The 11,885-nt window shown below is 34.6% G+C and overlaps 2 protein-coding genes across 3 annotated transcripts; both read right to left on the bottom strand.

Moving 5' to 3' along the window:
- Positions 1-1,111: 1,111 nt before the first annotated feature.
- Positions 1,112-3,652, bottom strand: LOC141821449 (AP-2 complex subunit mu-like). The gene is made up of 3 exons (XM_074708879.1): positions 3,334-3,652; positions 2,803-2,980; positions 1,112-1,249 (listed from the first exon to the last, which is right to left on the bottom strand). The coding sequence occupies exons 1-3, from the start codon at positions 3,414-3,416 to the stop codon at positions 1,112-1,114; spliced, it is 399 nt and encodes a 132-aa protein (XP_074564980.1). The 5' UTR covers positions 3,417-3,652.
- A 1,056-nt stretch (positions 3,653-4,708) lies between these two features.
- Positions 4,709-8,623, bottom strand: LOC141821815 (uncharacterized). 2 transcript variants are annotated; one of them, XM_074709184.1, is made up of 6 exons: positions 8,390-8,623; positions 8,230-8,316; positions 8,021-8,113; positions 6,204-6,821; positions 5,298-5,369; positions 4,709-5,079 (listed from the first exon to the last, which is right to left on the bottom strand). In XM_074709184.1, the coding sequence occupies exons 1-6, from the start codon at positions 8,621-8,623 to the stop codon at positions 4,843-4,845; spliced, it is 1,341 nt and encodes a 446-aa protein (XP_074565285.1). In that variant the 3' UTR covers positions 4,709-4,842. The 2 variants fall into 2 exon arrangements, with proteins under 2 accessions (XP_074565285.1, XP_074565286.1); XM_074709185.1 differs by having other exon boundaries at positions 6,204-6,812.
- Between the last annotated feature and the right edge of the window lie 3,262 nt (positions 8,624-11,885).

Here is an 11,885-nt window from a genome sequence, read left to right as displayed (position 1 = left end):
TAGGAAGCCCGTTTGCAAATTTCTTTTCCTATCTTTGCCTAATAAGTAAATCATGAACTCCTATCAAACATCAATTAAGAGAAAAGTAACAAGACAAAGCCGACCATTATTATATGAGTGGGGTTGAGGGTCCAAAAATAACTAGTCACAAAATTGTCGACAACCTTGATACAAATAGCATCCAGCTAATTTATAAGACGAGGAAAAGGAACAAAGTATTGATTTTAGTTATCGTTTATTAGTAGATTTTACTCAAAATTAATATACTAGAAGTCTATGGGTAGGGGGATGCCAACCTGCTAATTGAAACAAACTCGATGGCTTTTTCCCCTTTTTTCTGAAATTTCCATGAATGGAATAGTAAGTTTTTTTTTTCATTCTGATACATGATAGCATGTCCTTAACATGTTTGTAATCTTTCCTGCAAATTCCCAAGCTCCAATACACTTGAATATTTTGTGGTTATAATAAAATGGATTTTATTTGCCATCAGCATATGGAAAGGAATCTTATGATGTAGTAGTTAACCTGGAAATATGTGAGGTCGTGACTAATGATAAAATATGATAGCAGCATAATTTAACCAACCACTTTATGATAAACATAGATCATAGTATCCACAGAAGTTATAAAGACAATAATCAACACTTTAAGAACAAATGAACAACATTCACATGCCATCTTGTTGGTAACCATCATCAATAGGCTTAGTCCAGAAAGTATACAGAAATACAGACCATTAAACAATAATAACAGCCTTAACCAAGGAGGCTATCTTTCTTACTGAAATTCTAGCGGCAGTACAAAGATGAAAAATTAATTTTCTTGTCCAGATTTAGTAGGAAACAAACTATTCCAACCGACAACAAAAAATTCAAGCTCAAGAAATTAAGTAGTATCACATTCAAATTTAATGAATCTGCACAAGGATTCCTTTTGTACACAAAATAAGCCATGTTGGTGCCATAAGAAAAGTAACTATCATCTCATAAAATATGGTAATGATAGTATTAGTAATGAAGATGAAAAACATTTTTCTCCAAATAAGTTGTGCTAAAAACAACTACAAAAAGGAATTAAGTAACAATGAAATAATTTACAGAAAGCAAAGCTATCTGTCTACACAATATTTATGCACAGCAGATAAGCGGTGCATACCATCAAGAAGCTCATAAATCAGAACAAAGTTATTCCGGATGGCATCTTCATCAAATGCACCTCCAAAATATGATTTAAATAGCACAACAGCCTGTTTATTGGCAAAGAAACTCAAATATTAGAAAATATGACAAGAAAAGATTTAAGCACAGATTAAAATTTTTTTTCTAACAGGCCTAACACCAGCTATCAGTAGATGGCAATACTTGACATGTCGTGTTTGGCCCAACATGAAGTTGAGCCCTATCAGGCTTGCCTGATCCATTTGTAGGCCAATCACAACCTATATACTCTTTTTATTATTTCCATATAAAATTTCATAATTACCCCTAAATTATAAAAAAAAATTGAAGATATCTTATTCTAACAGTTTAGATTATTTTATTTTTTTTTTAAATAAGTATGATTATTTACAATCTTCTATTCTTATATTTTTAACCCATCAAGTTGGCTCAAGCTTTGTTGCGGTTGGTGCAAAACCATCCTAGGCAGTGCTCATGTTGAGCCAACATGACTGACTAAATTAGGACAAATCAGGCCTAGGTTCATAGTAAGCTTGGTGCGGAGCCATCCCGGACAATCTCTGTGTCGGGCATTCATGGCCTGGCTAGATCCAAGCCAAGTCAAGTTTAAGCATGAATCTAGGCATTGCCACCTCTAGTTGTGCCTTGATCATACAACCACTTAGCGTCTAGTTCCATCTAGTGCCTTTACAAACTTTGCTTTCTCCTAGATTTCTCAAACTCATACTATGCTGCTCTATAATTTGCAAATTCCTTCTTTGTGGCATCTCAAGATTTATGTAATATTTATCATCACAAAGAGATCATTGTTAAATTGTCTGAATTATTATGTCTCAAACTATTTTTATCGATCTTGTTTAATGAGGTATTTAGCAATATTAGCTAGTAACATTCTAGCTGTTGTTGGAGCAGCTTATCTAATTTTGTGTTAGAAAAATTTGCATAGTTGCCTTCGGGGTTAAGATTCCATGTTAGAATAAGAAAGGCAAAATCATGTTATCCTTGCCAATGCATTTGTTATCAATAATTGTTCCATGTTGGACATCAGTCCATGGCCAAAACAATGTTTCCACTCGAGACACATTGATTCAAATAATAACCATTGAAACCTAACCAGTGATGAAGGGATAACATTCCAAGGTTGTGAGATGCATGACTTAAGTGGCAATAGTTTTACAAGAATTACATAGGACTGCAAGGATAATTACTTGAGGTTACAGGTTAAAGTTCCCCTTCTAGATTCTGTTTGCTTATTTAAGGAATGAGAGTTAATAATCAAGATAGGTTCAGAACTAGATTTTGGTATTATTAAACATTTTGGTGGATAATTTCTGTAATTAAATCTAATTACAGTAATTCCTAAATATGATAATCATCCAACCTTAAAGTCAAATAACAGAAAATTGTTACACTGAGTTATAATTTTCAACTTGTGGATATATGTAATGTATAGATCTCTCAGGATACAGGCAGTAAGTGTGTTAAACTGTTAATAGCTGTCTCTTTTCATGTTCTCGTCACTCTTCATGATAAATTCCAACTCATTAACTAGCCAATGAGAAAAGACATAAAGATGTTGACAGGACTAGTAGAAGAATAACAGCAATACTAAGGAACACACCTCAGCGACGAACTTGAAAGCACATGCAACATTGGCATTGCTGCTAACAACAATCACGATGTACACATTGCTAATTCTCATGTAGAGAAAGGAACAGCCTCCAATTTGCCGAACAGGACATGTGCCAAGTTCTTTTGTTTGCATGATATGCATCCGAAAAGCATCCACCATATTTCCACTGAGAAGAGTTCCAGACATCAAAAGGTCGAATTTTAAAGTAAAAGCAAGTAAGAAAGCACAGAGCAGATAACCAGAAATGGAAAAACAAAAAACAAAAGGATGATCTAAGCACAAATTTTGATAATTATATAAGCTATCAAGACTTAAAGAGGAGAATCTGTGCTTCAAGAAGCATATTATTGAAAAAGGGTATGATTCGTGAAGTCCATTTCCCAAATTTGTAACTTTTTTTATGAGATGGCCAAGAAGGCATATTCAGATTTTATCCCGCAAATAAGACTGCCACAAAGAGCTACAAAATGACGCGAGCAACTCGAGATCGACACCAAACGAAGAAAGAAGCTTACTTACCCAACATCATCGCGGTAGAGACGATTAATGAGGACATCTCCGCGCAGATTCAAGAAGTAAATAGCAGATGCCGCGACAGGCATCTTGTCGGCGGCGGAGATTCCAGGCCCAAAAGGACCGGAGCCTTCCTAGGTCCACTAGAGCAGCCTGCCGGCGAACCAAGGAAGGAGGAGGTGGGAAGAGCTCCTTCCGGCAAAGATTTAGGTATCACCCCCGATCGCGGTGAGGAGAAATCTCAGATCTGAGAAAAAACAGCGAATCGAGAATGGAAGAGGAGGGGAAATCGGGCCGTCGAACTCGAACAGCAGGCTTTGGTTGTTTCTTGAATATTCTGTTTACTTTTTCGCATTCGGAGCCGCTGAGTCAATTCAACGCCGATCCCCTGACGTGCTGTGAAGCACGTGACGCGACGGAAATTTCCCAATATTTTTATCGGTTAATTATTATCTTTCTGGAAAAGAAATTGACCTTTGCAGCATTGTCTATAATTATTCCTCTGGTAGGACATCCAGATTGTGATATAGGGATTCACGATGTGATCTCTAACTATGACGTATTTGTAAAAATTTTCTTCCAAACGGAGAATGCAATTAAAGGATACTGTGCATCTGGATTGGCCGCCGTATGCGCTTCCCGATTCGGTGGGAAACTTCCGTGGGACCGGACCGGTCATCCCCAGGAATTGAGTCCATGAAACTGACTGGAATTTATCATTTTTTTTATAATTATTCCTCTTAGCATAAAAAGGAAATTTTATAAAACCATTATGTAATTTATTATAATTTATGGATCTAAATATCAAATTATAAGAGATAATATAAAAAATAGAGATATTGAATTAATTAATTTAAAAAGATAATAATAAAATAGTATAATATGATCATGTAAACAAGATAGTTGAACTCCCATTAAAATCATCATATTTGATACGAGATTATTTTTAAGACTTATTCGTAATTTCTAAATTACACGATAACAATTTTATCGTTGCTTCAAAACTCCTTTTCTACAACAACTAAGGATAGTAATTATTAAGGCAAGGGTTCAAATCCTGACGAAGTCAGATAATACCGTTCTGCGTCATGATCCACTGCAGTTTCTTAATTTATCTATGATCGTAGAGCCGACCGTGTGAAGCCGCTAAGATGACGGATTCTACCTTTTTACAGAAAAGGATACAAGTAATTATTTTTAAAAAATGAATTTAATTAGAAAAATATAAAGTAAAAAAAATCAATCTTAAATAATTAAGACAAACACAATTGGTGATATTATGATGATGATTCTAGCTCATTTTTTTTTATATGAATAGCCAAATATGAAAGAAACATGCTTCAAAGTAAACTGATCTCAAACGAGTATTTCATAGGAATCCAGAAACAACATACAATTTATTGCAAGAACGATAAAACAATTAATAAAACTTTGTTCTCTTCACACAATTAGAATATTAAAGCTCAATAATAAACTCTAATTATGTAATCATCTGACACCACAGAAATACCATAATTAATTTTCAGCAATGGGAAATGCAGATCCAATCTTGTCCCTTCCCAGTCGGTAGCACTTTATATTGACAAAATAAGGGCCTAGCTGAACATGGTTGTCTTCTTCACCAGCAAAGAAGCAGAGAGTATAAAGAGCAATCTCAAATTCTGGGCTCACTCCAACAAGAACAGTGGAGACAGATTTCAGAATGCCGTTCCACTCGAACTGAATTGATAGCACTTGGGTCTCGGAATCTGGCTGCAGATCATGTGATTAAATAAGTGATAATCTCCAAGGAATCAATTTGAACCAATTCTCAGAAATCAGTTCTTTACTTTGCAATAAATGCATCAAAGTCTTATATGTGGTTCTATTCTTTGTATGCAGCTTATGAACTTTGCGGTTTTGACTCACAAATTTAAGATGGCATTTGCTTCGATAAGAATTTACTAAAGAACAATTACTAGTGCACTCACACATTCTCCGCGCCTTCTCGGAAGAATATAGCCATGGTAATTGACTCTTCCTTTAGCCTCTTCCAAATAAAACTGCATGAGAAGATGGTTTTGGAAGAACAAGTTGCAAGAAAAGTCAAGAACAAGTTGGAAGAAAACACACAAAAAATATGTAAACCGGATATGATGCTTATGTTCTTCTTGTATGTCGGGGTTGAATTGTATGAACAACTTTGGCTGTATGAGTTTATGTTGGTGCATTATCATTGTTATTAGTCAATGAACTTTTTAGAATACATACGTTGAGATCTTCTATTTGATATCACAACACAAAAAACTTAAAGATCCTATCACTCATATCTTCCTAGTAACAAGCAGACGTTTGTTGATGCATATGAATTATGATTGCATCTAATTATTTAGAAAAGACCTGAGGAGGAAATTGAGAAGACAAAATAACCTAATAATCATACTAAGAAATACAAAACTAAAATTGATTGGCTAATCACTTGTCTCAAAACCTCAAGTATTATAAAAAAACAATTTTATATTTATATATTGGACCATTACACTTGTCCATACAAGACCAATGGACGTAGAGCATCCCAACTTCAACATGTCTCCTCATGCCTATCATGATTCAAAGGTACGAGTCTTTTTTTGAGATAAGATTTCTTTGTATCATATAAAATTGATGGACTTGTTTACTTATCCTAAAAGCTCAAACTGTTAGAAAATAGATTAATTTTATGTTTATATATTGGATCACTGCACTTGTGCATATGGGACTCATGGAAATGGAGCATCCCGCCTTCAACAAAAACAACACAAGGTGGAGAACATTTGATAGTTGAAAGAGATTAAACTCGCTGAATCAAGTTATTAAACAGGAGGACATTTTCTAAAGTTGAGAGAAAAAAAACTTGCCTGAGTCCAGTTGTGAAACCCAGAGACCTCTTTCTCTTCCTTCCTTTTGATCTCTCCGACAAATACATGTTCGAAGGCTGATGAAGAACCAGAAACTCCACCTCGACCATACAAATCGAACCATAAGCTGGTCATCATTCTCTTGAACTGCTCATAATTTTCAGATATAATTTCCTTGGAAACTAGATAGTGATAAAGATACTTGATTGGTGCAGTCCTGCTAATTTCCTCAATAAATGCAACTTGCTCATGCTTCTCTTCTGAGGTGACCACTTCTCTGCACCCTTCATCTGGATTGTAGTTATCAAGAAGAGAACAAAACCTAGAATAAGTGGGTTGTCTTAGGACGGAATCACTCAACCAACTGAAGAGGCTGCCTTGTGCCATGTCTTCCTCTTGATAGACTTTTTTTCCTCTGCCACACTCGATCTCATAGTCTTTGCCAGGAACCAGTCGATTTACATCAAGTTCCCACAATCTACTGCATGCTTTTGAGAGGTCATGAAGCTCCTCTCTTGTTGGTTCTACATTTCCAGCATGCTGGGTATGATCCATATACTCTTGCTCATCAGGATGTTTTTTGTATGTACTCCAGGTTTCTGCTGGTACCTGCCAACTCTGATGAATGCAAGAGGAAACTAGTTGTGTAGGAGGACAAAATTGAGAAATTTCTTGACGGCTTGTATCAAATTTTTAGAGAAAAATAAGAAATTAAGCGTAATTGTTTGCTCTGAATTGGAATGGTGAACAGATTGTTCAAACATTTGTTGTAGCACATAGCAAATTGAAAGATAAATATTTGATAATAATTCTCACTGTATGAGATATGGCTAGTCAACTACCAAAAGGATATTGTGACCGGGAAAAAACTTACAGATTATCATATAGCTAATGGCCAAAGTCCTAAAAAGCCATATCAGGGCTCTCGGCCACCTGTTTCACTATTTCTTTTGTTAACACAAGGCCCCCCCCCCCCCCCCCCCCCCCCCCCCCCCCCCTCCCTGTAAAACCCCATTTAAGATCCTACAAACATAAAACGTTTTTTATTTTGCCCTCGGACCTATAACTCATCAAAACATAGCCCTTACAAAACTGTGTTTGCTAAAAAAATTGTTAAAGTTTTAGGGATGAAATTAGAATATTTTCTTTTTCAAGGGACCTTAATAAAGAGTTTCAGAAAAGAGAACCTAGGGATCTTTAATGGTTCTTGTGCAATTGCTAAAGGCCCATAATGGTTTGTGCTTAACCTCTAAATTTTTAGATTTAATTAAATTTTGTAAAAGCTAGAGATCATGGGGAATGATTAAAAGTTCAACATGATACCAAAGCAGCTTATGAGTCTGATTCTCTGAAATAATCAACCTTTGTGTGATAATTAGTCTATTTGTGCATGTTTTTGAAAGCATATAAGTGATGGATCTTCAATCCACAGTTCAAACCTAATCCGACCGACATTACTATGAAAGCATATATTGAAGCCTTAATCTACTAAACTATTGTCATTTTTTGTTTATTTATACGTCACTGTAACTCACAGTGAGAATTTCAATTTTCGTAGCAGAATTCAACTCCTTTTCAATATCCCTTGAGTTCCATTGTTGTCAAATTATAGCCCCTTGGAAGGTTTCATTAGTATCGAAGTTGTATTATTATCAAAATCTCTCTTGTATTTAACAATTTTGTTCCGAATCTCTCTGCAACCCCTGTATTATTTATTCCAGAGCACCTAATGAACTAGAAAAAAAAAAGAAGGAACAGAGAAAAGCAAGCACAAAACTTGGATCCAACAAGCACTTGAATCGAAAATTGGTCGATACCTTTTGAGGTCTCTTCCGTGAATCGTCCTGCGGATGCTTCCTCCTACCTCCTACGGTCTCCCAGTCTCCATCATTTCCTCCGCCGCTCGCCTCCTATCCACAAGAACAAAATCACCTTCGTCAATCACCATCCAACAAAATCACTCATCAAAACCCAAACTTTATCCACTAAAAGGGCAATCAACGAAACAAAGTAAGAAACCCCTCACCTTTCTCGAGCCCGATTGGTTTCGGCGGCGGCCGGAGTCGCCCGCACCCTCCGCCTCGGTTCCCTCCGCATCCCCGGAGGAGACAACCTGACCAAGAGCCCACATTAATCTCAATAACCAGGGCGCACAAGGCAAGATCGGGAGCGAGGATCGGGAAGACCTGGGCCCAAGTGGACCTGGAGCGCTCCTCGCCCTGCCGCCGCGAGTCTTCGCCGTCGTCGCCGGCGACGGCGTCCAGGGCCACGTTCAGCAAGCCTTTGACGAGGCCTTCCATCGCCGCTGCCTTGCTTCGGTTGTGGATCTGGATCGGGAAAAAAGAGAGAGAGAGAGTGGATCGAGTGGGGCGGAGATCGATTGGTGATAAAAGAGGAAGGCAAGGAGTCGTCGCTGGCATTTAATCGATCGATTGGTGAGGGCGTGAACTGATGGCGACGTTAAATAAAGAGATGAGTGAGGAAATGGCGGGTAAAATATTCTTGTTGAATCTCCATCCATCCATCTGCTTTAATTAATAGCCTAATCCGACCCGTTTAAATTAAAATGGAATAAATTAATTTTAAAATCGAACAAATTAAATCGATAAAATATTTATTAAACCGATCTAAAAGTAAGATAATCAAATTTTCTAATTAAATCGGGACTCCAAAGTAGAACTGTCAAACGGACCAATTCATAGCGGAACGGGTCAACTTATGGTAGACTCATCATATGGCGGGGCAGGACGAGCCAATCTACCAACTTGACGGGTTGAAAAATCTCCAATCCAACTCAATTCAAAGCGGGCAGCGGGTTAGGCGGGCCAACTCATGGGCCTATTAAAAAAATATATATATTAAAAATTTTAAATTTAAATTGATTAAGTTAAAATTTTTAAATTTGAATTAGAATTTTTAAACTTAAATTGTAATTTAAATGGATCAAACCCACTAACTCATTGAGTTTTCTATTTTAATTTTAAATTTTAAAATAAATAAATAAACTTTCTCAATCTGCGGGCCAATCCAACCCCGCCGCGGGCCAACCCACGTAGGTTGCGAGCCTAGGCAGGTTAACTCATCTGAACCCATTTTAAAATTGATTGATAAAATTTCAACATAATCCACCTAAATTATTTAGCAAGATGGATCAATCCGACGGACCTAATCGAACTTGACGGCTATACTATAAAGGGAAGGAGAGCCCCATATTGAAGAATTAGAAATTTTAAATTTTCAATTTGGATTTCAACATAATCTAATTTAATTTAATCAATGTAATCGAATTTAGGTTTTTAAAATAGAGGTTGAATTGATTTCATCGAAATAATTAATATTAAAAAAACAATTCAATCGAACTTTTAATTTCAATCTATTTTTTAATTTCGATCCATAATTCAATTTAATTGATCTTTTGCTCCTCTCTAATAATTCATATCGTGAATTATTTTTTTAAAATGTTTTAGAACTGAAAAAAATCTTTATAAATTTGAAAAATCATTTTTGGCCTAAAATATTTTTCATTATTGACTTTACATATAAAGACATGAAAGTATGCCCGTAAATAACTTGGCAAGCAGCAGACGGAAGTGTGCCCATAAAATTAATATGCGTCTAGTCCAGATGTCGGCAGCTTAGATTTTTTTTTTAATTTTCAGTGGGCGCCACAAATAACTAATAAGGGCCTGTTTATTTTGTGGAGAATTTTTCTGTGTAGTTTTTAAAGTAGAGTATATTTTTAGTATTCAAATATTTTTCTTCTTAAAAAAATATAATTAGTTCAATCTAATTAAGCTAATCGATTTAAATATATTAGTTTATTTGGGTAATATAGAGAAATAACGAATGAAACAAATACATTCGACTCAAGTAGAACGAGGGAGAAAGAGTTGTGGCTAATAAGAAGACTTTGATTGTTAGTGCGAATTCCAATTAGTCTAGCAAGTTAAGCGAGAATTTATTGGTTTGAGTCAGCCAAGGGAGCATTTTGGTCTAATTGATTTGGGCAAATATATTAGACAAGTTGATTATTTTTGTTATATAAATAAGCTAAAGTTTGGAGGCAATAATATCATTCTCCAAGTTCCTCTCGTATCGACTGAAATATCCTTCTCAATCTATCAAATTATCGATCGAAAATTTGCTAGAAGCAAAACTTTACACTAAAACTAAGTAACAATGAACCCAAACCATAATAAAACACTTGGATATATTAAATTATGATTATATATTCTTCTATAGGGGACTTGATTTTGAATTTTGTTTTAGAACATTTTTCTACTGACAATATCTATTTAGAGTTTTAATTAAATGTCCTCTTTATTTAACTACTTGAGTTTTAGAATTTTCATTGAAACATAAAAATAAAAGGGCAAAAATGAAAAGGACATTCCAAATTAAGAGAAACAAGCATCTCTTTGTTCGTAAAAAAAAAAGTTAAATGAGCATCCCTCTCTCATAATTTTATTTCGAACATATCCCTAGATCTAATGTTACTGTAGAAGCTACTTGATAGTTGTTACATCTACAATGTGTAGAAGCCACCCACAATGTGTAGAAGCTATCAGATAACTACTATAACATGTACAAGATACCAATAATTGCTGCAGACTGTTTAGAATAATTTTAGAAATTAAGATTCAACATTATAGAAGTTATCCAATAACTATTACAAAGCATTTAGAATAAGTTCAGAAATTAAGATCCAACATTATAGAAGTTACCGAGTAACTTCTACAAACTACTACATCAAGCTACCCAGTAGCTACTACGTACATCGTATAAAACTACCGAACAACTATTACAACGTGTAAAAACTACTAATAACTACTACAATATATTTAGAATGAGTTTATGATTTAGAATTGTAATAGCTACATATAGCTTCTACAACTGATTTAAAGTGATTTTGATTAAATTTAGATAAATTTGATCAAATTAATAAATAATATTTTTATATAATAATGTTCAGAGATCCTAACATCTAAATTTTAAATTCTAAACTCAAACTAAACATGTTATAGCAGTTACTAGGTAGTTTCTACACGTTGTAGTAACTAAGTATTGATAATTTCTACACAGTATAAATCATGAATCATAAACTCATTCTAAAGACTTTTATAACAACTACTGGGTAATTTCTACACGTTGCAGCAACTATCAAATAACTACTACATATTATAAAAATTACTCGATAACTTCTACAACAACATTGAATCAAGAGATATTTTCAAAATAAAAATCATGGAAGGAATGCCCATTTATTTTTTTTTTTTTTGAAAGAAAAGATGCTCTTTTGATGATTTGTAAAATTTAGAGAGCTCTTTTGATTTTTGTCAAAAAAACAAAAACATATAATTGCAAAATAAGCATAAAGTTTCAATATTTTAACGATTTTAGCATATTTAACAAAAATGCAGTTTGATTTTATAATAATCTAATGCATCATCAATTTTTAAATTAATATTTTCTTTAGGACGTTTATGTTACTAATTAAGCTGACAACATACTATAGTCTCTATAAAATAAAAATTGTATATAAATTCGTCAAAAATAATATTTGAGGAATTAAAAATTTCTCTTTTTTTTAGGGAAAGCAATAGGTGTTTTAGTACGTAAACGGCAAAGTGGTCGTGGAAGCTACCGAAGCAGAAGCACACGCATCTTCTATATCCCTATTTA

This window comes from Curcuma longa, chromosome 2 (genome assembly GCF_044706935.1).
Source record: "Curcuma longa cultivar G26 ecotype Majalengka, Jawa Barat chromosome 2, ITB_CL_G26_1.1, whole genome shotgun sequence".
NCBI classification, from domain to species: Eukaryota; Viridiplantae; Streptophyta; class Magnoliopsida; order Zingiberales; family Zingiberaceae; genus Curcuma; species Curcuma longa.
Note: the sequence above shows the minus strand (reverse complement) of the source record. Positions and strands in the feature narration are given on the sequence as shown.